This window comes from Pseudopodoces humilis, chromosome 16 (genome assembly GCF_049639895.1).
Source record: "Pseudopodoces humilis isolate 2021_Gansu_Grassland_sample_001 chromosome 16, ASM4963989v1, whole genome shotgun sequence".
Classification (NCBI taxonomy): Eukaryota; Metazoa; Chordata; class Aves; order Passeriformes; family Paridae; genus Pseudopodoces; species Pseudopodoces humilis.
In genome coordinates, this window is record NC_142215.1 from 10568434 (window position 1) to 10594176 (window position 25743).

The 25743-nt window shown below is 37.9% G+C and overlaps 1 protein-coding gene across 1 annotated transcript in view; it reads left to right on the forward strand.

Moving 5' to 3' along the window:
- Positions 1-25743, forward strand: part of FBN1 (fibrillin 1) — a 145646-nt gene that overhangs the window by 76392 nt on the left and 43511 nt on the right. Inside the window, exons 15-30 of the mRNA XM_005521511.3 lie at positions 5357-5479; positions 6370-6522; positions 8570-8623; positions 9503-9628; positions 11476-11601; positions 12140-12259; positions 13126-13263; positions 14258-14308; positions 16878-17003; positions 17790-18014; positions 19172-19297; positions 19388-19516; positions 19984-20109; positions 20237-20362; positions 21103-21225; positions 24836-24961. Of these exons, the coding sequence (XP_005521568.2) occupies positions 5357-5479; positions 6370-6522; positions 8570-8623; positions 9503-9628; positions 11476-11601; positions 12140-12259; positions 13126-13263; positions 14258-14308; positions 16878-17003; positions 17790-18014; positions 19172-19297; positions 19388-19516; positions 19984-20109; positions 20237-20362; positions 21103-21225; positions 24836-24961 (1998 nt within the window). The remainder of the gene's footprint in view (positions 1-5356; positions 5480-6369; positions 6523-8569; positions 8624-9502; positions 9629-11475; positions 11602-12139; positions 12260-13125; positions 13264-14257; positions 14309-16877; positions 17004-17789; positions 18015-19171; positions 19298-19387; positions 19517-19983; positions 20110-20236; positions 20363-21102; positions 21226-24835; positions 24962-25743) is intronic.

Below are 25743 nucleotides of genomic sequence, written 5' to 3' on the forward strand. Positions count from 1 at the left end.
ATTGCAGAGAACTCAACTGATTCCTACTGAAAGTTGGAACAAATCTTGTAGTAAAAAGAAGGATTTCTCCCACTGCTTTTCAGCACTTACAGTAAGCCTTGTTCTTTATGAATGAGCATGCAAATATTTATTACATGTTAAAGTTGGTTTTGGGTCAAAATCAAACCAGATTTTGAAACCTGGACACCCAAATTACACTTTTTACCCTCTTCATATATGTCTCCTTTCTTCTATTTGCCCAAAGTATCATAAAACAATTCCCATGTCTTCATTAGTTAGAGCACAGCTTCCTCCAGTCATATTACTAAATTTTTAAAAGTTTGAACTTTAATAATGTCTTCTCCTGTATATTTTGATATTTGTCCTTATTGAGTCCTTTTGTACATGCCAAATGTGCAAAGTAAATAACTTGTGTCCTACAGAACTGCAAGTCTTTGAAACACTCATTGTTGACACTGCATGTCCTGAATTTGTCAAGTGCATGCATTAAAATCTTACAGATGCTAAAACTCTGTGTGAGACAAGAAATCCTGTTGACTTCTGGTGAGCAACAGAAAGCACTCTGGGAAATGTTCAGCTGATAGCAAGGTAGAAACCAGGTCCTGTAACCAGAGAACAAATTGTATGGCTGGTGTGTGGCTGCCCGTGCATGAGGCAGTGATTGGCTGGTGAGACGTACGAACACCACGTGATCAGGGAGCTTGTTCAGTTCATTTGCATTTGATGTCCAGATAAAATAATTTATCTTGTAGTTGATAATGTCTGTTTTGGATATCATGGATGGGAGGTATAATTTGTGCTTGTCTGTGTGCTAGGCTGCTGTCTCTTGGCAGAATTCAGATGCTTTTTGTGCAGTGTTGGCAGATTTTGTGATGCAGATTTTTTTCCTCTTTGCCTTTGGACAAGCTGTTGTGGAGGTGTTGTTTGCTTGCCTTTAACACCGACAAACTCTTGTGTGCTGTAGCCTTATTTTTGCTGCACGTGATGTTTTTTTGTTGACTGATTTGGCCGTGCAGTAAGGGCAGTCATTGCATGGCTAGAGGATTGTGGGTGGAAATATGCAGTAAATCAAATAGGTGGCAGGAAGATTATAAATGGATGTATGCAATGACTTTGCAGGTGGTTCCACTCGACATGGTGGACTTCGTGCAGCCTTATTGGCCTTGGGGTTTTTTACACAAGAAGCAGTTAATATGACTAGTGATTCTGAATATATTGTTTATATCATAACATTAATACATAGAGTTTTATAAAGGGATTTAGCTGTTAGATGATTATTTGATGTTACTAATGTGCATTCCTTTGGTTGTTCGTAGGTTGTTTATGTTACCATTGGTTATTTAGCTACTTGTCTGCAAGAAATGTATGATTTTAAGAAACTTTCCCAACCGGTGTTGATAGAGGTTTGCTTGAAGGATATTTTAGGGAAACCCTCCCGGTCAAGGCCTAGGCTCTGGCCAAGCTTTGGTCCTGGCTGGTTGGGAAATATGCCAACAGACCCAGGTGTTTCTGCATTAAAAATGTTACCAAGTCATTTTGACTTGCTGATTTGTTCTTATAAAAGCTCACCCCTGCTTTTGAGGTCAACTTGGAAACTTTTCCCGGGAAAGGTCCTTCAGGTTCTCACTGTGAAATGAGCTCCCCAGTGATTGCAGACTCTGGGTGATGGTAAAGTATTTAGGCCTTTGATGATGTATTACCTTGCTTATTTTTGCTTGGTGTGCGCTTATTGTTGTGTTTTATTAGATGTATGTTTTACTGTTCATAGTCAGAGAAGTGCATGTTATCAAAAAATAAAAAAGGGGGAATATGGCTCCTCAAGAACATTTAGATAATGCAATATTTACACTAAATTTTTTGAATGCAGATCATAGATTTTGGTCCCTGGTAGAGTGATCCTGCTCTGAAGATTTTTGTGTGCAGAACCAATTTCCAAAAGTTTTATTTTGGGATCAGCAATTGGGTGTGCAATGGCGAGGCCCAGCTGATGTACTAACCTAGTGGAGAAGGTACACATGTGTTCTATCACCAGCAGGTTCAAAGTGGTCATCTGCTCATCTGGACAAACAACTTTTGCCTCTAAGACAAAGCCCAGTGAGAGGAAAAATGATCTAATCACCATCCAGCCCTCGTGGCCAAAGCAGGAGCAGGGTAGGGTTGCCAGGAACATGGCTGTGCCTGAAAGCTTGCAGGGGCAGCCTGCCAATAGAGGCCTTGTGTCTCACTGCACTCACCATCATATTGTTGTGCTCCTGCTGACCTTCTTCAGTTATTCCCTGCTCCATGCTTCCAGAAAGACATTCAGTAATTTCAAAGTCAGCATTTCCAGCTGATGGACTCCCTCTTGCCTGAACAGCACGGCCCCCAAGCTCTGGCCGTATGAACTTTGGAACAGTAGCCATTTATTTCCAAATGCAGAAAAAGCAACTCTCTTCCAGGGGACATTGAACACTGTCTTTTTGTTTTCCTATGCTGTGGGTCAGTGGCATAGTTGTCTTTGGTGTGCTTTTATTGATTAAAGAAAGAAGGGGGAGATGTGGGAGATAAGAAATCCTGTTCACTTCTGGTGAGGAACAAAAAGCACCCTGGGAAAGGTTCAGCTAACAGCGAGGTAAGAAACAGGTCATATAACCAGAGAACAGGTTGCATGGCTGGTGGGTGGTCACCTCATGCATGGGGCAGTGATTGGTTGGCAAGATGCGTGGACACCACGTCATCAGAGAGCTGGTTGGGTAAAAGAACATGTGAACAGCCACACCACAGTGGCAGGCAGCCATTGTGTGCCTGTTTTGATGAAGTTTAGAGCATAAAAAGGCTTGGTTTGTTGCAATAAGTGATCTTTGGAGCAAGCAAGAAGGAGGTCTGTGTATCTTTGTTTGCCATTGCTATGAAACTCTAAGGTCATGCCCAAGCATGCCCAGTGTGCAGGGAGAATATGCACAAATTGACATTTCTGCAGCAAATTTGTTTCCTGCATGACCAATTTTGATAGGGAATTGAACGTGGTATTTTGCCAAACTAGGGGATCAACAAAGGAATGGAAGAGTGCAAATCATTGCTTCTATAACCGTCTCTTTTGATTCACTCTAAGCTGAGTTTTCAGCTGTTAGGAAGGGCTTCTAACCCAAAAATGGGGATAATGTAATTAACATTTAGTTCCATAAAATTGGAATTTAAGTATAAGTACAGGGCATATGCTTGGCTGTCTGGTAAAAAATTCCACTTAGACTTTCTGAAATAACATGCCAAAAAAGAATGTTACACCAGTCTTGTATATTCCCCAAAATACAAGACATGGTGAATTTATTCACCATTAGCTTCTTCCAGTGATGATTTTCTTGATTTTTCAGAAACACTTATATCAGGCATGCAGAAGTTTGAGGCATTATTTTTGTTCCATACATTGTTTCATCTTTTAGATCAAACATGAATTCCCCAAATTAAAAGCCATTGCAAGGCAATTGAAAATGGTACTTTAGTAGTCTGAATAAATTTTTCCTGCTTAAAATTAGAGGACTTTGTGTACCCAGCTACCACTACTAATCAAGCTGAGCAGAAAAGGCAAGACTCATTGAACATGGAAAATTAATACATTGCTTGGTTTTCCAGAACCAGGTTGAGTACATTTTAAGTTGTCCAAATGGTGACTTTTACTACAGAAGACAGCGGAGCATTCTCAAGGTTAGAAATGTGGACTTTGTTCCTGTGGATGAAGTTGATTTACTCTGTGGAGTCTCAGGCCTGGTAAAAGCAGAGGCTTTTTACCTGACTTCACAGGAACCAGGTTTTCACCTGGCTTGCACCATTTTAAGTGACCCACTTTACCTTTAAAAAATTCTATAGTGGTATTTCTAACACATTTGTGAATCAGTACAAAAGAAAATAGATGGCACGTTTCACCCTTTACTAGATTACAAGATCTTCTTTTAAAAAATGAACTACAGGAAACGGGAAAGAAGTAATTTTGCCTTTCTGTTTCTAGAAATAACTTTAAAAAAGGAAAGCTTTTTTTCTTTTTTTTGCTTGTAGGAGAATCTGTCATAGGAGTTCAGTGGTATTTACCAGAATAACTGTCTACACTATTAAATAGTATTCATTTTGAATCCCAACTCTGTTTTTACCTGCACTGGGTAAGGACTAAATTTAAAGCGGGAAAAACATTTAAGATTTGTCTGAAACAGAACAAAAGATTGCAGGATGAAGTAAAAATTATTTGAGCCCATGTACTTAAATATAGCTTTTATTTCAAAATGCAGTTTGAAAAAGGAATCTTGGATCATACGAGCTATTTTTAATGCCAAGCAACACAAACTAAGTAAAACACAGAGGTGTTTCACTCTCAATTTGTCCTTTTAAGGTCAGTAAAAAGGAAATTGTCACACACACTGTCTGTTGTATATAGTATGGAGAATTGTTATGAAGTGATTATTTTATAAAGGTTATGCATACTTCCAAGCAATATTTATAGCACTCCTTTTCTTTATAATTTCTAAAATTATAGTATGCTCTCTTCATCTAGAGAATGGTCTTACTATTAGCAGGATACACTGCCTGTATAGATTTTTCACTAATTTAACATCTCTTTGTGATAGTTCAAGATAATGAAGTCTCATTTCTGTATTTCATTGCTATGGGCCTTATTGTCCAATATGCCATTGTTGGGCAAAGGTGGTGGCTTGTGCCGGGCAATTGCTCAGGGCTCAAATCATTAATGAATTCCTTTCAAGGCTGGAGTGCTGTCTGTTCATTGAAAGTTTATAAAATGAGCTGTGATGAGCATCCAATAGGAAAACCCAATTGTCATGCAGATCACCAGACAGGGACTGCAGGCTGGGCTGACTGGGGAGATTCAGATGTACAGCAGGAGGAAAAGAAATTCTTTGGTGGCCCTGTGAAGGCACCTTGTGGGGGAGTGAAAGATTCAATTTGCTATCTTGTCTGATTTCTTACAGCATGAACTGTTAATACAAAAAGGGAATGTCCTATTATATACTACATAAGTCTTTTGTCATAGCAGCTACATTTTCCTCCTTCCTTCAATTATGATTTTGCCTGAATGACCCTTAAATCAGAACATGTACCTCTTGGGAACAAGTTAGGAAAATGTTCATTCTCCAAGGAGAGCAAAATCTTTTTGTTCTATTTATTTCTCCTGAATTTTGCATTTTCTTATTCTATTTCAAAGAATGAATTCATCATTATTCCTAACAAAATCTTTACTTGAACTACTTTCCATTTACCCTTGATATTCTTCTGTAGGATATATTGAAAATAAGCTGCACAAATGCAAGTTTCAGCCAGGCATCAAACACTATGTAGTTTAACTTCTAATAAAGCTCATTCTGTTCTCCAACAGACATCAATGAGTGTGAGACAGATGGAATATGCATGAACGGGCGCTGTGTGAACACTGATGGCTCTTTCAGATGTGAATGCTTCCCTGGCCTTGCAGTAGGACTGGATGGACGTGTCTGTGTTGGTAAGAAAAACTTAATAGAGTCACAGTTAACCAAGGTTAAAATATTAGTGCTAGACTGATATACAGATCAACTTTGAATGTAGAATTTACCAGTTTTTCATGGAATGGTGGGTAGTAATTATAGTGGATACTAATAACTCTGGAATGTTTACTGTAACAGCCCATTTTGCTCTGTTTTCATTTCCTTTTTATTTAAAGAGAAAAAAAAGTGTGGGTCAAATCACAAGGTCAGGTAGACTGTACAGTGTAGAGGTGACTAGTGCGGCATCAGTTCTGAGTAGGTGAGAATATGCCCTGTTTCTGTCAATGTAAAATTCATTTGTCACTAAGCTTAAAGATGTAATTACTCTGTCACCTCCTTTTAACATGGGATGGACCCAGTTTTCTGCCCATTTCTGTACAAGCTCAGTGTTTGATTATCAAATAGTAATATGTGTGAAAGCCATTTATTGGCCTTTCTTAAAAAAAGAGAAAAATCACCCCTGGACCTGAAAACATAAACATATGAAGTCTTACGTACGGGAATAGCATTAATGACTTTTCCTCGGGTTTTTTACAAGCAAAGAAAGAGCAAAGACTTCGTCCATTTTCCCCACGGGTTCTCTCAAGGTTAAGAACTGATTGTTTGCCTAGTAGTTCAGCATGTTAAGTCATCAAATGCAGTGACTATTTGTATGCCTTAATTCTTGGGAGCGTGAGGAAGAAGAATTTCCTGTCCCACGTAGAGGAGGGTGTATAGGTGGCTGGAAAGCAGAGAGAAATAGTGGAAGATACTTTCTTTTGACAGCTATTTCATGGTGTTTATGACCCCCTAGCTACATTTAATACTTGCTATAATTTATGGCAGCATAGTTGGCTATGGCAGGATTAAGAGAGATTTCTTCCCTCAGATACACATATGCGAAGCACGTGCTATGGTGGCTACAAGAGAGGACAATGTGTGAGACCATTAACGGGTGCAGTTACAAAGTCAGAATGCTGCTGTGCCAGCACTGACTATGCCTTTGGAGAGCCTTGCCAGCCCTGCCCAGCACAAAACTCAGGTATGGCATGTTCACTGGTAAATCTTCTGATTTATTAATTCTGTTGATAAGCTATTTTTAGAAAGGTAGAAGAAACTATATTAACATTGCAACTTAAATCAGGAGATAACGTTGTTGTATAATATGTTACATATTTTGAGCAGTCTTTTATTTTTTATATGTTTTAAGACTACAGGAGATTTTTTTTTAAGCAAGAGTAAATTACAATATCTGGCCCCAGATTTGTTATGTGTATTAAAAACAAACAGGACATTTTCAGACAAAAAACTGTATTTTGGTAGATGTAGGTAACAAAAAATATAATTTTAAACTCAAATCATTAACGGAAAAAACTTGATTAATTCATAGGTTCAAATCCTTATGTACACCTGCCAGTCAGATGCTTCCTGCATGACTCCTCTATTCTTCAAGTGATCTGAAGTAGCTTATTCAGTACCTTGCCTTTGGGTAGTCAATGCACAGACAAATGTCCAGTTCAGTGTGAATACTTGAGTCTGTCACTGAAATCCCCACCAAGTGAAGCTGTCTGGACATAACTTCTCTCTGGAAAGGAAGCAATCCTAACCATTCCTACAGGCAGAAGTGTTTTAGGAAAACTCTTCTTCCAACAAGACTCTGCTGACACAGTCCTTGCTGGAAGACAGTAATTTAGATACCTTGGTTTCATGGAGGTGACTGACTGCAGGGAGCTGGTTTGAAACCTCAATTTATTATGTATTTCTTGTCACCCAGCAAATTTGTTGTTGCACATAAACACAGTATACCAGTGTGTCATACTACCATGGTATTTGCTCTGTAAGCAAAAACAATTATAGATTTATTTTTTAAATCTGTTTTAACTGATAGCTTTATGAAAGCACCAGGGAGCCAAATCCAATTGGAACAAATTAGGCTGGTAGAGCTGATGTGAGCTCTTCAGCAGGAACTTGCTGATGACCATTTTATAACTTGGTGTATTGTTTAGTATAACAAAACACCAAGGACATGTTAGTGAAATAGGAAAGAGCTTTTCCTGCAGCCTCTGGTGATGTTAGTGGTCCCTTCTTATTGTACAGTAGAGCTGAAATCTACAAATACTGGTGGACTCCATATCATTGGCTTCTGTCTTATGTTTGATTAACTTCATTGGAACATTTACATGTGTGTAAGCTATTTTGACGGTGTTGTTTTCCTCACCTCTTCAATTCTCAATAAAAGGACTCCTCATGCAGGACAAAAGCATTTTTTTTGGTCTTTTGGTCTGGGGGAAGGAGAAGGTTTCTTAGAGAAGCATTTGCTGGTTATGTTAATAGTGGGAGATGTGTTGCATGGGATTTTCTCGATGAGAACACAGCTTATTCCATAAATATTTTTAATATTTATTAATTTTAACAGTGTAAATATTTTGGCTGTTATTATAATACAAATATATTGAAAAATGTTGACCTATATGGCAATAATTAATGCTGAGCTGGCTCTCAGTTCATGCTATTAACTGTCCTGAACACAAAAGAACTTGAAACCAGCAGTAAGTGGGAAATTTCAGAACACATATTTTAGACACATATTTTAATTATATTATTTTTAAATTATTATTATTTTTATTTTATAATAAATTATATTATTTTGATCTACGGTGAACTCATGAAGATATTTCTACTAAATGGAGTTAAAATTGGGGCAGATTTATAGGAAAAAATGTTCTGTTTCCTGGTCTCTTTGAACATGCACCTTGGGCAAGGACTTGGATGTAAAGTTCTGGAGAATCTTGCTGTGAATATGTAATGGTTTGTTTGTGTAGGAGGACAAGCATGAAGTTTATGTCTATTCTTAAATTCCACAATTCATCATGTGAGTTTTTACTCATCCATCTTCATAAGCAGATTCAGACCCTGAATCTGCTAAAATGCTTCACAGGTTCAGAATACTGTGAGGTTATTAATGTTTTCAGAATAAATGAGGGCATGGTATTTCTTTCAAATAATTAATTGTCATACTATAAACGGTGATGCTGAAAGCAATGAGCTAAGAAAGAATATTCCAATAAATTTTTTAATATTTTTTCCAGCTGAATATCAGGCTCTGTGTAGCAGTGGAACTGGCATGACTGCAGGAGGAAATGGTAAGATCACGTAATATAATTCAAATTTATATATAGCACTTTTGTCTGACAGTGTTACTTTGATATCTTTAATTTGTTAGCCATGCTGATAGGGAAGGTGACAGAGAGAGTGAGAGAAAGGCTTAGGGTGAAATGAATGGAGCATGGAGTTTCAGGATCATTCATTTCACCCTCATTTCACCAGTGGGGCCTGTCTGGTTTACATCATGGAGGGTATGTAAGTGCCATTATAAAATAATGACAAATGTATGAGAAGTGTCATTGCCTACATTACATTATATGTAAATCATATTTGCATATTTCAGGTGAAATCATCCTGAAGAATAAAGTCTTATTGAACATTGAGCTTACTCATGTTTTCATCTGTAAAAATAGGCCAGAGTTTGTTTAACTATAGAGAAGAAGGAAATTACTACAATAAAAGCTTTGTAGTCATTGAACTGTGAAACTGCAAACTCTTAAGTCAGCCAATGCTCACTAGTAGATTTGCTGGCAGTAGATAGGGAAAAGTACTCAGAAAAGAGGGATATTAATGCTTTGGCAAGTGATGCCATCTGGAAATGCTGTGAATCAGGAGATATGGGGAGTATTAGTCCATGGGCCTCTCTAAAAATCTGATCTCCAGTTTAATATCCCAGTTCTCACCCAGAGTTGAAAGTTTCCTAAATGACCATGGTCATTAAATCAATGATAGAGATGCTTTCTTCTCTTGAGTGTGAATATTTAGGTGTGAATTTCCTAATCAGAACTACATAATTATAATAAGGAGCAGCCAATGTTGATGATGTTGAAACTGATATTTTCTAGTTTGGAGAATTAAGCCCTACAAGCCCTCAGCAACTGCTGATCTGATGTTTGGGTTTTTTTACCTTTATATAGATATTAATGAATGCTTATTGGATCCCGATCTCTGTCCAAATGGAAGGTGTGAGAATTTGCATGGAACATACAAATGTTATTGTGACCCTGGATATGAAGTAGACTCAACTGGGAAAAACTGCATTGGTATGAAATATCTTATCCTCAAAGTAGTTATAAAGAATCACCATATCCTTTCTCAGACTCCATTGGCTAAACTATCCAAATCTATATTTCCATTCTTTTCATAAAAATAGAGGCTGCAGCCTTCTCTTGAACATGACTGATCTGACCAGTGTACAGTGTTCTGATGAAGTCTGACCAGTGCCTTGTATAGTTGTGCCAGAAATTCTCCATTTCCCTGTGGAATATCCTGCCTAAACTGATTCTAGAGTGCATTAGTCTTTTCTCAAATACGAGTTACACTGTGGGATCAAAGTCAACCTCTAATTGGGAGTTACATCCAGAGTTTGCTCACTAGCATTCAGCTGATGAGTTCTGGTTTCTAGCATGTTATTGTTACTGGTCCCTAATTGCAAAGTTTTGAATGTTGGTGATTATATTTCATCTTATTTTTCTTGTTCATGTTGTCAAGATTAATTTGGCCTTGCCTGATTCCCTGTATTGGTAATAACTTCCAGCTTCGTGTTGTCCACAGTTTTTGATACAATTAATTTTTTACTTCTGCATTAAAATGAATATTTTATAGGACCAGTCCCAAATCTGATCCCTGATAGCATTTCTAATATCCTCACTTCATCATGATTATTCTCTTTTTTAATATATCCTACTGTAATCTCTCTTTTGTCCAGCTCTGGAACCACCTTAAAATTCTTAAATTCCTTTCTATTATCTCCAGCTTACATAATAATTTTATTTGGGTTCTGTATTCTCTATTTAAACCTAAATAGCTTAAGTCATGGGTGTAATCCCAGTCTAAACTATCCATCATCTTAAAAAAAAAAAAAAAAAAAAAGGAAAAAAAAAGAGTTGATCTTTCTTAGATAAAAACCACACTGTAATTCATCCCATTTTCCCTTTTGCTACTTTGGCTTTAATTATCCATGTCCTATTCCAGTGTTTGCTTGTAGCTGATGGCATCTCTTCTCCCAATCTATCTGTGAGTTTTCCAGATGCTCCCCAGCCCACCCTGTTGAAGCCCACATCCATTCTGCATCACAGCTGTTTCCCATTCTCCTGTAATGTTCCACCTGGCCCTCTCTCAATTTTTCTGAACTCCTGTGAAGCTTCCCACATGGTCTGTTTTATTCTGCAAGTCTCCCTTCTTTTCCTAGCACTTTTGCTGTTTCCAGCTGCTGCACTGACCCTCTGAATCTTCCCAACTTCTCTCAACACTTTCTGAGGCCTCTCTGACTTAGCCAATTGTTCCTGTCTGCTCTTTGGGTCTCTCCTGGTCTTCACCTGCTGTTCATGGCCCATTGCCACCTTCTTGCAACTTCCCCCTAATGACTGCAGTTCTTCCAATGATTTCCTCAGGGTTCTTAAATTTAGCACTAGCAATTCTATTTAAATTTTTCATCTCTGAAGCAAGTGTAGATTTACGTTAGCCTTGTTAACTATAACATCTAAGGCAGTTTAGAGCCAGCTTGGAAAAACTGGTGATTTAAAGACCAGGATGATCAGCAAACCTTTTCAAACCAATCCTCTCCTTGTTTCTTTCATAACACTGCTGTGCAGTGACTCAGAGACTGCATAGACCTAATCCACAATAAAGGCAGGATAAAAGTGTGATTCCCAGCTTTATTTTGAACTGTGGTGTGGCTGTCACATACTGTGAAAATGTGAGGAAAGAAAGTACAAGTCCTTGTGCAAACCTGTTATCTACAAAAACAATCCAGTATTCATATTTCATACACACACATCCCCCTGCCCTATTTATCTCCTCTGAAAAGCAGCTGTTGAGAGGGAAATTCTGTCCTGACTTCTATTCCAGAAATGCTTATTTCTTAAACAGTTCTTTATTTTCATTGTAGATATTGATGAATGTGCACTGAACATGTTACTTTGTGACAATGGACAATGCAGAAATACCCCTGGAAGTTTCACCTGCACCTGTCCAAAAGGATTTGTATACACTCCTGATCTAAAAACATGTGAAGGTAATTGGTAACACACCATTTCATTCTAGTTTTATTATTTGGATTGTTCTCAGATTGTGCCAGAAATACTTTGAACCTTCATGAGGATATAATGTGTAAAACTGAAAAAAAAAAAGCCACCATAAATAAATTCTGTGGGGAAGCAGGAGAATGAGGAGGGAGGGAAAAGGCCAAAACTAAATCATTATATAATCTCATGGACTAGCCTGTATTTACTCTCCTTATTTACTACTGCCAGTGAGCCCACACTGTGCCGAGGGTGAGAAGAACCAAGTTTTACGAATCTGTTGTGTGTGGAACAGAGCCAAAGGGCTCCTAGTTTGAACCCATTTTCAGCCACAGACAATTCTAATGTGTTGGTGTGTCTTTGGGACACATGCATTCTTAGTCTGTTGTGAAGAGTTTCACAACAGAAAAGGGGAATATTAGCAAGACTGGTTATGAGGAAAGCTTCATCCCCTTTTTCCTAAACTGAAAAGAGCCATATGTATTTTTGTTAATGTTTCCTGGCACTAATAGCAGTGTGTTTCTTTTCTAGATATTGATGAATGTGAATCTAACCCCTGTGTTAATGGAGTGTGCAAAAACACGCCAGGTTCTTTTGTTTGTGAATGTTCTCCTGAAAGTACTTTGGATCCAACCAGAACCATCTGCATAGGTATTTATTCCTCTGAAGATTTCATGTTTGCTGGTTGAAAATGTCCAGTGACATGTGAACATTGTACATCAGGTTAAGAAAATACTTTAAAATAATTTGTATTGATTAATTTAGTGGAAAACATAACAGAAACAATGTTAAAAGGTGCTTGTTTTCACCATTACTGTGAGAGCATAAAGTGCACTTGGGAGCTTGGTGTGCTTCCATGTCAAATTTGAAAGAGAGGTGAACATTTTTTCTAACCAACACAGGAATTCTAGGACTAGTACTTCACGTCTGTGCTTACCTTAATTTCTCCTGTAATAAGGTGAACGTGTTCTAATTAGAATCTGCTCTCTGAAAGAATTTTGTATCTGAGATGGAGCACGAGCAGCTTATGCACAGTCCAGAGCAGCTCGTGGACAATGCTGTGACTCAGATACTTTGTGGGCTCATAGTTTCCTTTAAAAAACTGTAGGACTACAGCTGTCTGATCCTTAGCTATCTCCTGCCATTCCCTATACAGGAAGATATCCAGACTAGGGGATCTAGTAAAATAATAGAAGATGTAGCAAGAGTTCATATCTACTCCATTCTTCTGCATGTGCCCCTAATATGAGTCATAATCAATACAGGAACTCAATTCTTCAATCGTATTGACATACTCACTGTTAAGGACAGTAATTATAAACTAGGATTTGCAGGAGCTCTGTGCTGGGATGACTTCAGGCATAGTCCAGCATAGAGAAGGTTAAATTAAGAGATTTTAAAATGGATTTAGCTCTGATGTGTTAAATTGTAATGAAAGGATTATTTTTTTCATGTTTAAATTGGCATGTGTTTTGCTAGAGAATCTGCATGAAAATATATTGTTTTTTTCTGAACAGAAACTGTCAAGGGTACCTGTTGGCAGAACATAGTCAATGGAAGATGTGAAATAAATATCAATGGAGCAACTCTGAAGTCCCAGTGCTGTTCCTCACTAGGTGCTGCTTGGGGAAGCCCATGTACACCATGTGAACGAGGTAATGCTATTAATTTTCCTCAGGAACCTGAGATTTTTCCTCTTCTGGGGTTGGTCCAGATTATTGTCATAGAAGTTGGGTGCAGGCTAGACAAATTACTTCTTGTTCTGTTATCAAACAGTCATTCCTTATTCAGTCCCAAGAAAGAGAAGTCTTAATATTGGAGAGGTAGCATGTAGCTATATAAGGTTCTAACTGGATTTTACAGTAAGTATTTTACAAGTTTAAGTGCTTAAGGGAAGGGACCACACCTACAGTCTGTAACTGGCAGCCTTACTTTAGCATGGTTTCTCATAATTAGTAATCTGGAGTTTGTAGTGATGTAGCAATAAATGCATGTTCCCCAGAGATCCCAAGGAAATGTTTGCAACAAATGGATCTTTGGTGTGGTAATGAAGGGAGGAGAGGGAGTAGCCCTTGTTATTATACTCTGTAGATTAACTGATGACCTGGACAATCATACAGTTGACCAAAAAAATGGGTTGAGGTCGCTGTATATTCATTTGATAATTTTACTGAACTGTGGGATCGGCTGGGAACCCAGGGATGAGCTGATGAACGCAGAAATGTGTGTGGGTTGTTATTTCTGTATCCTGAAAGATGCTAGTTTGCTCAAATCTTTGGTTGATTTCATTCTGTGTATCTTAACAGAATTCATCCTCATTCATCCATGGTAAATAGGGTTGTAATGTGCTGTGATCAAGTGAAATGAATTAATTGGTTCAAATGAAACAGAAATCATAACCACTTTTAGGCTAGCTAGCTGAGACACATGGGAAGCAAAAGAGGATAAAGGCTGACACTCTATATAGTTTATGCAGTTCCCCCATCTTATCTCTTTATTATTTCAGAAAATACTGGGATACTGTCTAAGCACTCAGACTTCTCATAGCAATAAACTAGATAATGTTTCACATGATCAGTTTTGCACAATAAATTAATGGTGGGTTTTGGACTGTAGTATTCTGAAACTACACTTTTGTTTGTTTTACAGACCCAATATGTCAAAAGGGATATTCAAGAATAAGAGGAACATTGTGTGAAGGTATTTATTGTTGCCTTAACATAAATCAGAGCTTGAATAAAAAAATGCTAGTGTTTTAAGTGGTTAATTAAGCACAGAGGAACACCATGCCAAGTTCTTACCTTGTGTTGTTCCATTGACTTCATTAGAGTTACGTCAGGGATGAATTTGGTTTCAGTTTGTTTAACATTCCTGCATACTCACAGTTTATCTCAAAGTACACACTTACAAATGCAGTGTCTACCAGTATAAGGAGGTGGCTCACTCTCTTCAAATACTGTTAACTGAGTTAACAGAGTAACTGTTTAAGTGTCTTATATATACTACAAAACATGACATAAGTAATACAGTGGTATGATAAGCCATTACTATGCTTTAGGAAAATAATGTTTGAAGACTGTAGCTCACATTAGTTTTCTTTTTTTTTCCCCTGACCTTGGCTTTCTCCCATATGACATTATATGAAATCTTACACATTCCAAAACATATTTTTATTATCCTATTAAAAAAACCAAACCAAACCAAAAACCACAAAAAAATCACCCCACACCAAAAAAAATCCCATCAGGCCACAGTTATACTTTGGTTAAAGAAAAGGTTAATATTTTAAATGTGTAGTTTTTTGCTTGGTATGAGATGACTCTATACTATTCTGTGAGAATTGAAGGTCCCACCCTATTTCATCTTTATTTGAATTGATTTGAACCCCTGGAAAAGTACTGCATATTTACATAATATGCAGAAGCTCAGAGAGTCTCAAACTGCTGTGGGTCATCCTGACTGACAACATCTGACATGACACTGCAGTTAAAATATTTTTTAAAAATTACTCCCATATGTAGCTTCCATAAAGAAACATTGTTTTTTTTTCCCTTAAAAAAAAGAAAAAGAGGAACACCCTCACACATACTCTTTGCTTTCCAAATGATGACTGAATACCTTGGCACGTCTGTGCTGCAGACCCACTGTACATAACTTATCTGACCTCAGCAACACTTTGTGGAGTGTGTAAGTGAAAGAAAAGAAAAAAAAAGTGGGCCCACCTTTCTCTCTTCACAAGGAAAGTCTTAGAGCATTTTCAACACTGCTGGGATGGAAAGTTCCAAGATACAGACATAACTGTTTTCAGCATTTCCTTTACCAGCACATCGGATTGCATCTATTACATGCTTTAATCTTTCTCATTTCTATGGGACCTGGATAGTCTTAGGTTTTTTCAGAGTAGTTTCCCTTCCTTGTAACCTTACTGAAGCCTTCCTTGGTTTTCAACCAATGTAAGCATTTTTCAAGACAGGGGAAGGTCTCTAGGAAATTTACTGGCAAGTTAGAGACAGGAGTAAGTTTAGTTCCCAAAAGGTGATAGTCAGTTCTCCCATACACAGCCCATGTAAAATGAGTAATAGATCTTGTGCAAGGAAATAAGCAAACTAAATTGGCAGCATTCCTCTCGTTTACGGGTGAGCCCTGAAGTTGTCAGCTGCAATATTGCTCACAGGCTGTGAACAGTGTTTCAGTGGTTTCTAATAATCCACTGGCTTTACTTCATACCTTCCAGTCAATTTACAATATCTGTTCAAGGGCAGAGGCCACTGATTTGCCCCCAGCGTTTATCCTCCATTGTGCTCCATGAGGTTTGAGAGGTGCAGTCTCTTTGCACCAGGAGTTTTGTCTGGATGCTTAACCAGCCCAACCTTCCCAATTCTTGGTTACTCTATACAGGAGTATTCATCTACAGATTGCCAGTCATTCTTTTTCCATTTCTTCTTGTTATACTCTCCTCTCCTCAAAATTGTCATGCTTCATCTTGGAGCATGTTTAATGCTGGAAGCTTTTTCCCAAAGGCAGTTGTGAAGCATATGCTTTCTACAAAGAACATGCGGGGGAGGACCTCACACTTAGATTACTAAACATTTATTTAAGCTCAAGCCAAGCTAATGCATATAATCAATTTATCCTTACCCAAAAGTGCTAAATTTTCATTTTAATTATAGAAATGCAGTTTTTACTTAACGAAGTTAAACTCTGTGTGTATTTGTAAGGAAGTTATTTTAATATATATATATATATATATATGAAGTTGCTAATTACTGACAAGGCCATAGGGCCAGATTTCAAATGGTGTTGTACTTTCCAGACATGCAGATAGAGAAAATTTTCAAAAATCTTAAAAAAATACTGAATCTAGTTGGAATAATGCATAATATCATTTTGCACTTACCTTGGTCTTTCTTTTCCCATTTGCTTCAAATATCTGACCCACTGTAAGTATGAAAATGGATATAGTTTTTAAACACCCCTCCCTTTTCTGTTAATTTTGAATTTAATTTCAGTGTGTCTAAGAATAGCTAATAGCAGCGTGTATTATTTCTGATCATCAGCAGTTTTCTGTAATTAATTGGGTCTGTCTGATTCGCTTTGGGAATTGTAAATGTTTTGAATTTTTTCAGGCCATGTAGACTGCTGTGGTTTTTCATTTTATCCTGAAAACATGACAATGTTTTTATATTATTTATTATTATTTTTAATATTTTTGCTTATTTGTTCATTTAACATGCTAGTGATTACTCTTACTTCTTTTTTTCTTTAATAGATGTTAATGAATGTGAGGTGTTTCCTGGAGTCTGTACAAATGGGCAGTGTGTCAATACCTTGGGATCCTTTGTTTGCCAGTGCCCCAGTGGAATGACTTTAGATGCTTCTGGGCGAACTTGTCTTGGTAGGTGTTAATTCCATGTACAGGTCTACTAGGGAAGAGCAGAACTATGCAGTGACCAGCGGCTGCACTGTGTGTTTTCTAACAAGAAAGGAAAATTATTTTTGCTCATTTTTCAGATGGAATTAGGGACAGGAACTTAGTTCAGCTGGAATAGGAACAGGTTCCAATGGCAGTAGCTAATGCACATCACCATCTGCTAGCTGGTGAATAGCAGTGATTTAGTTCCAGATTGTTCATCTGACAAATCCCTACAGATCATCCATGCTCTTAGCACTCTTCATCTGCAGCCCCACTGAAACCACCTTCCACAAAGGCTGCAATAGTGGAGGCCAAGACCATGCCATTGTGGGCTGGACCTTGGCCACACCATGCACCTTGATGGAGTGTGCAACAGAATATCCAAGTTATGGTGTCCACCCAAAGCACCTTTGTCCATTTATGACAATAATGCCAAAGATTTGCCTCTGAACAAGGCATAGCTTGTAGTAATTAAAAGGCCTTTTATAAGTATGGCAAGCTGGAATGTTTAAAATCTTTTTCTGATCCAAAATTTACTTTGAGTGTTGAGCACCATTTTCAGAGTGGTGCTTTAAACTTACTTCAATTGTTAATTTATGATTTAGTGTTAATATTTTGCTGTTAAGAATTATGCAGTGAGCTTGGTATGCTCCTCTGAGTCCACAGAAATGTGGAGTGAGCTGTCCTGTGAAGGGATTTTGGAAAAAAATTCCCCTGCAGTGAACTAAATTTTCTCTTTCTCACCATGTTGTTGAAATTTCCCAACAGACATTCGCTTGGAGAGCTGCTACCTGCAGCACGAGGACGAGCAGTGCACATCCCAGATCCCAGGCCGGCACCGCATGGATGCCTGCTGCTGCTCCGTGGGGGCAGCCTGGGGCTATGAGTGCGAGGAGTGTCCTCCCAGGGGAACTCCTGAGTTTGAAGCTCTTTGCCCAAGGGGACCTGGGTTCTCTACGAAGATAGAGATTAGTGGGAAGCCTTTCTCTAAAGGTATGTGATCCAATTGTGGTTAATTGCTGGCAGATCCTGGTGGCTTCTACTTTTACTCTTCCATCAGACAGCTCCTCTGTGGTTGGAAATTCCAGTGATAGGCACTTCACTCACCCTAAGGCACGTTTGAAAATCCAATTAGATTTCATGGCAACTGAAGCCCAAATAAAATACAAGAAAATTTAGTTTGTTTTAGAGACCATTAAATACCATATAATACTGTAGCCTCAAAACACAGAATTTGTGTCTCTTACTAGAGAGGTTAAATTGTGACTGACTTTGCCTCCTGGCACCTCATAGTAAAAGAACTGGAGCAAACTGGGCGGTCAGCTTTGGATGTATTGAAAGAGCAACCCTTACTTGCGAAGGGTGCAATAACTTTAATTCTAGTGTGAAACAATGAAGAAATGTTGAATAATTTTGGGAATTTCTTGTGAAGCTACTTGGAGAAGTAGAGGAAATAGCTTCCAGGATGATGGCTCAAAACAGAGAATTTTGTTTACAGTAAAAAAAAATCGTGTTATGAGTCTTGTTGGTAAACTTCCAGCATTAAATGGGAATCACACAGTGACACCCCAGCATCATGTGCTGAAAGCCATGTTGCCAGTGAGGTTAAGCAGGACAATGTCAGAAGTTACCCTAAAACTAAACATGAAATCTGAAATGAGGGAAATATATATATGAATGACAATTGCTGTTGTTAGTTTCAGCCTTGTTTTATAAACAGTTACTAAGCCATTAATTATCCATAAAGCAAAGTGACATGTGCTTTTATTTGTGCTCATTTTGTTTGCTGTGACTCATGGAAGTCACATTTTTTTCTCAGAAATCAGAAGATAGTGCTTCTTTTGGAAGCTGTCTTTGCCTTGATCCTCTCTCCACTGAAATCTTCCTGAGCTGCAGATGAGATCCTGCAGGACAAAGGGCAGACTAATACCATTCTGTAGGAGAAAGTGTTCTTGGCGATTCCAACACAGAGTGTCTACACTGTTGGTTAGGGGCAAGTCAGTATCAATTTATGCAGTATGGTCTAATTTTCCTACAAGGAGGGGTCACTGCCATGAAATAGGATGAGCTCTGATGTCAGCATTGCTCTTTTGTGCGCTGTGTTTTTTATGCAATGGTAACATCATATGTCCACACTATCTCATTTTCAGACATCAATGAATGCAAAATGTTCCCCAGCCTTTGTACCCATGGAAAATGCAGAAATACCATTGGCAGTTTTAAATGTAGATGTGACAGTGGATTTGCCCTCGATTCTGAAGAGAGGAACTGCACAGGTAAACTGCATGGATGTCTCTCATAGCTTTGAACTGGAAAGGGAAAACTGAACTGCTTTGAAAATCCTGTGAATGTGTTTTTTCTTACAGATATTGATGAATGCCGCATCTCTCCTGATCTTTGTGGCCAAGGCATCTGTGTCAATACTCCTGGAGACTTTGAGTGTGAATGTTTTGAAGGTTATGAAAGTGGATTTATGATGATGAAAAACTGCATGGGTATGTTTTTTATAGACCTTAGATGTGCAATAGTATGCTATGTACTTGTATGCTATGCATGGGGTTTTTTGGAGTTTTTTTTTAAGGTTTGATTATGCTTGGGTTTAAGTTTCTCTCATTTTGTGAGCCTTATTAAAGCTAACTTTAAATGTAAATTCGCTGCTTCTGCAAGTTGCCAAAGCATATATAAGCAAGGGACAGGATTTTAGGATGTTAAGTTTATCCCCACAGTCCCCATTTTGCTAAGTGGGACAGCACCCTGAACTTTGAAGTTAAGGTAAATTAAAATTTAGAAGAAGCCTTTTTGAATTTTTATTTTTTTTTCCTAACTGCATTATGGTGCAAGGGATGCCTGGCTCTCAGACAGGCTGCAGAGTCAATCAAGGCAGATGGTGCTGTGATGGCTGGGGGGCTGCAGTGAGGGATGTGCTGGCCCTGCACTGATGTGCCTCCTTTTCTTCCCACAGACATCGACGAGTGTCAGCGCAATCCCCTCCTCTGCCGAGGTGGCACCTGCATCAACACAGAGGGAAGTTTTCGGTGCGATTGTCCTCCAGGCCATCAGATATCACCAAATATCTCTGCATGTGTAGGTGAGACATGCAGGCAAAATCAAGACTGTGCACAGAATTTTGTACCTTCCTTGTGCTGTGCATTTACAACTTCTGTTTAGTATCATTTTCAGGACAAAAATGAGTTCCTCTTTTTCTTTTGCAACAGACATTAATGAATGCGAGCTGAGCACCAACCTGTGCCGAAATGGCCGTTGTGTCAACCTGATTGGAAAGTATCAGTGTGCTTGCAACCCTGGGTATCAGTCCACACAAGACAAGCTATACTGTATCGGTAAGGACAAAACCTACACAGGAACTCTAGCAAGCAGGGAAGATAAAACACACAGAATTGTTTCAGTTTAGTATAAAGTAATTTTTAATCGTGAATGAAAAAATCTATTACAGTTTGTCAAAATAGTATGCAAAATTTCCAAAACATGCACATCATGAGAGAAATGAATGAAGTTATGGCAGTGCTACACTTAGCTGAGTAATAGATTATTTTCTCTAGTAAATCAGTCATGATGCATAAAATCATGTACTATTTTAAATGCCCCAAGATTTTCAGACTATGATGATTAAGGGGGAGTAACTTGTTAGATTAGATATATATTTAATTAAAAATCATCATTTCTGCTGGACCATGAAATAGAATCATGTGGTTCAATTGCATGCACATGCACTCCCACTGTGCCATGGAAAAATCCACTGGCTTTAATTCTGCCAAGTAATTTTTAACCTTGGTTCTTAAAAAATTTATCCTCATGATCCTGTGGTAACTCAGTGCTATTTCTATATGTAGAAGGAGAAGCACAGAAGTATTTGTATGTCAGATATCATCTCTTTCCATCCCTGGTTTGCCTGAATCTATCCCAGTGCCTACCTTTGCAAATATTTGAATGTTAGTGTGCAAACGCCAAGTGTTGATTCTGGATTGATGGTGTACTGGAAAGCTGACTCAAAGTGTGTCCTTGAAATGTGCTTTAAAGGAAAAGGTATTGTGGATTTTTACTGTAATTTTCTCCTTTTTAGATATTGATGAGTGCCAAATAATGAATGGTGGCTGTGAGGACTTCTGTACAAACTCGGAGGGCAGCTATGAATGTAGCTGTAAACAAGGCTTTGCTCTTATGCCAGACCACAGGACATGCACTGGTAAGGGAGATTTTGGGAACTTTTCTGCTTAAAGAGTTTATTTCAATAGTTTAAAAATGAACCTTCCTTTTAAGGTTAAGGGTATTGTAACAAATACACTATTAAAAAAAGAAAATAAATAGAAAGAGAAGTTCTTTTTCTGAACTAAATATCTCCAAAGTATCAGAATTGGGAAATTGCAGAAAGAAGTGCTTTGAAGGGAATTGGTTCTTGTTAATTTCAGAAAGTGTACAAGTTGATTCTGATTTTAATATCAAAAATCTTTTTTCCATAGGAGACAGATTCCCCCCTTAAGATATTGTAGTAGATCCAAATCCAAAACAGGTTGAAGACCATTAAAAAGTTATCATGAACAGAAGCCAAAATGCTGTGCATGTGTATTATATCGTTATGTTAGAGAGAGAATAGACAGAGATGCTAGAAAATAAGCTGATTGCTCTGTTCTGTGGTTTTGTGGTGTCTGCTCTTAAGCAAGCGAGAAAATTCCTGGTTTTAATTCTTTGTTTAGTTAAGTGCAAGTATGCTGCATTAATTCAGAGCTGAATGGCTTGCAGAGAAATTGAATTCTGAATAGTACGAACCTTTATTAGGAAACAGGTCTTTTGAGCTCTTAAAAGAGTTTGTGAGAAAATTTTCAGAGCTCCCTTATGGCCGGGTGTTCTCCTTTGGGAGTCTGGGAGTCATAATCCCAGGAAGTGAATTGCACTTGGTGATTTCCACATAGGTTACTCGAAACATAATTCTACTTTTCTCTTCTTGCTTCACAGCCACTGGCCTGATGAGGCATGTGAATATTTGCAGCTGTTTGCCAATTCTGTCCAAGAGCTCCTTGAAGAGCATGAGAATTATAACAGGGTTAATTCCTTGGAATAGGATTGCTTTTATAGTTGAACAAATGGAGAGTTTTCTATACTGGATTATTAGAACACTCACATTTAGAATTTGTAAATATTTATAGACCTTGAACCAGGGTCTCAATTACCCTGAGGCCACTCACTACCATTCCAGAAGATAAAAGAGCCCTAAGGCACAGAAAAATGCAGTTTTCCTCACATTGTAGCTTGCTCTGTCAGAAAGATGTGAAGTAGCCAGCCTTCAGCAACTATCAGACCCTCATTCAAAGAAAGAATTCAACTAGAAAAAGTGCGGATTTGATTGACCCCGAAAACCTAAAATATTTAGCTTAGAAGTAGTTTGCTTTAGCTCAAGTTTCTAGAAAAGGCAAGCTTTTAAAAAAAGTGCCCAAACATTGGTGTTTGGGGCACTTTTTCAATGGGGCACTTTTTCAATGCAAAAATAAAACTGGTTGATCGAAATTGTGCCTCAGCCAGAATCTAAACACAGTGAAAGGATTAGAGTGACATGAGAGGGAAGGGAGGAGGGGAGGGAGCAGTCTCTAAGCCACTTTTCTGTTTTCATCTTATTGATTTGACTCAGACCAAATGACCCAAATATGCGCTTGGACAGTCTTTGGGATCTCAAATTTCATGGCTAAGAACAGTTCTGTCTTTACTCCCCCTTATCTTTTGCCACCCAAACACATCTCTAAACCCAAAACCAGAATGGATAATTTACAGCACTTTCCTGCATATTAAACTAAAAACTTTGGAATAGGAAATGATCATCTTTCTGTTCTCAAAGTCAAAATGCAAACATCTGCCTTTGCTGTGGGGAGGGGATGGATTCTCTGTGGTTTGTCCACACATTAACCTGACCCTAAACACATCCGGAGAAGCTGTAGTCAGGTCTTACTTTAGTTGTGAATTTCTACATATATTTATTTCTACATATGCAGCCTTGACTCTGAAAAATAGTATTTCCTTCACAGGCAGCTGTAATAACTATTAGCTATTAATTTTCATACACTCCTCTAATAAGGACTTGAGTCCAAGAGACACACATAAAAAGGTTTAAATAGCAGAAACACCAGACATCTTTGGATATCAAGTTAAATCTAAATATTCAGAGATGTGAGGGGTCACCTTTACTACCCAATTAGTATTGAAAACACTGCTTCCGTCTCTTGAAAAGATGTTATTTACATATGTAAACATCTGGTGAATATTCAGATTCCACATACTAAAGTTTTGCCTCTGCCCAAATTAATAAGAATAAACATAATTTGTGATACTTGCTTCCATGGCACTAAATATCTGGTTTTACATGGTTAGAGATTTGTGCATGGCACAAGATAAAATAGGACTTCAATTGTGAAACACCTATTTTACATTTTCAGTTTTCTCTGTGTGTGACCATGTCTTTTATCTTTAACATCACACAAAGCTGGAAGCCATCACAGAATATATTTCCTGATAATTGACCTGGTAAGAATGCTTTGCAGTTCAGTAGTAGGTCACATTTGAATTGGTGAGGTTATGCATAAATAATCAGCTCAATTAGGAGAAACAACAGGTTCTTTGTCAGCTGATTTTCCCTCAACTGTGAAATTGGTACAGTGGCAGGTTTGTAAATAAAGTTCTTTATTTCTGTCATCATTATTCCTATTTCTAGAGCTTAAATTTGCATGTTAATTTAAATTCCATTCCAAATTAACATTTTCAGGCTAATGTCCATGCCAACATTATTTGCTTGTTAAGATAAACAGGGACTGGTCAGCCTTCTTCCTTGCAGAAGCTGTGTATCCACACAAGCACTAGCTGCTAGAAATACAGCAGAATAATGAACATAATATTTTAAATTAATGTGAGTTCATTTTCTGCAGCTGCATAATTACTGCAATCCACAATAGACTGCTCTGATAATGAGTTACACCCTATCTTTTGGAGAGGATTCCTGAATCTTGTCCTTTTTGTGCTGACTTTTTTCTCATGGTATCACTGGGCAGAGATTCTGATTTTTGCTCTTGCTGGTCTGTGTTGGTGCTGACACAGGAAGATTCTAGGGATTTTTACAAGGAACACTAGCATAACCCCAGGGGCTCTGAAAGATTCCAGAGCTTAGCATGGTTGCCTTAATATAATAAAGTATCTGCTTCTGAAGCTTGGCTCCAATCAGTGATGGCAATTTTATCAACCAAGAAAACAGCTTTTCATCCTAGAGGATATAAGTATATGGCTGGCCTGACCAGTTAGCTAAAGTGCTACATAAGACCATAAAAATCTCTTAGTGAAATAAATGTATGTGCTGTAATTATTCCCATCATTAGTTGAACTGTTTCCAGTTTGTCACCACCCCTGAGATCTGCAGAGGTATTTTGCATGTATGATGGCTTTTCTAAGCTCTGTAAAGTTTGATACTTTTGTCACTGAATTTGACTTCAGAGCTTCCATTGATTTCAACAATTATGGATAGTATCCAAGAATGCCCAATTATTTTGGCCTTGTGGTGTGACAAAGGTTCTGTTGGAGTTCTTTTCTCTGTAGGAAAAGTTGGTTCCTGTTCCTCCCACTTGAGTCAGAAGGGAATGTTTTGCCACTGACTTTAGCTGAAGACAAGGAGCTTACTCATCAGGACAATTTTGCAATGTACTGCTCAGTTATTTACAAGGATGCAATCTTCACCATGTTTATCAGAGCATTAAAATGTTTATTTGCCATGGTGATGGTTTGTTGTATTGGATAATGTATTTTAATCTGATGTTCCCTTCTAGATATTGATGAGTGTGAAGATAATCCTAACATCTGTGATGGAGGCCAGTGTACAAACATCCCAGGAGAATACCGATGTCTTTGCTATGATGGATTCATGGCCTCTGAAGACATGAAGACTTGCATAGGTAATTGGAAGTACATATATTCTAATCGGCATTTAACACAGAAAAAAATATTTATTTAGGCACTCTTTCCAAGTAGACAGACAATGATATTTGAAGAGTGTTGCTCTTATCTCCTAATTTTGGTCACCTGACCCTAGAACCAGCCCTATTACACAAATGCAGATGTAATCTGTATATCCATGTAAATTGAGATGCAAAAATGATCTATAGCATTGCATTTTTGGGTCCTCTTCCAGTGAGGTTTTTATGCAGCTTAGATGAAAGAATCACTGCAGAAAGGAAGTGGAGGATGCTGTGGAAAATTCCTAGCAAGATAAATCACCCGTGCTGATTTAAACTTGTCTCTGAGACAAAACTATGTAGAAGTGTTGTATCTTGGTAGAACAGAGTCATGAAACAGCATATCTCCAAAACCACATTTTCACATTTTAATTTAAAATCTTGAGTGTATTTCAAGAGAAATGTCTGACAAAACTAGAAAAAGCATGCATGCATATATAAATGTATACAGACACATATATGTAGAAATTATCAATAATTGTAGTCATTCTTTGGATAATGTGCTGCACCTTAGTGTCTGTTTTTAGGAAGAACAGGCATTAACAGTATGTTAATGCATATATGGTAATAAAACACTGCTACCTCAGATCTCAAAATCTATGCTTGTATGCTAGGTAGGGAATAACTACTGTAAGCAGCTTTTTCTTTGCATATCTAGACCTGTTTTTATATCAAAATTCAAATCTAAAGAGATTTTCCAGTTACTTTCTAAGAATTGTATT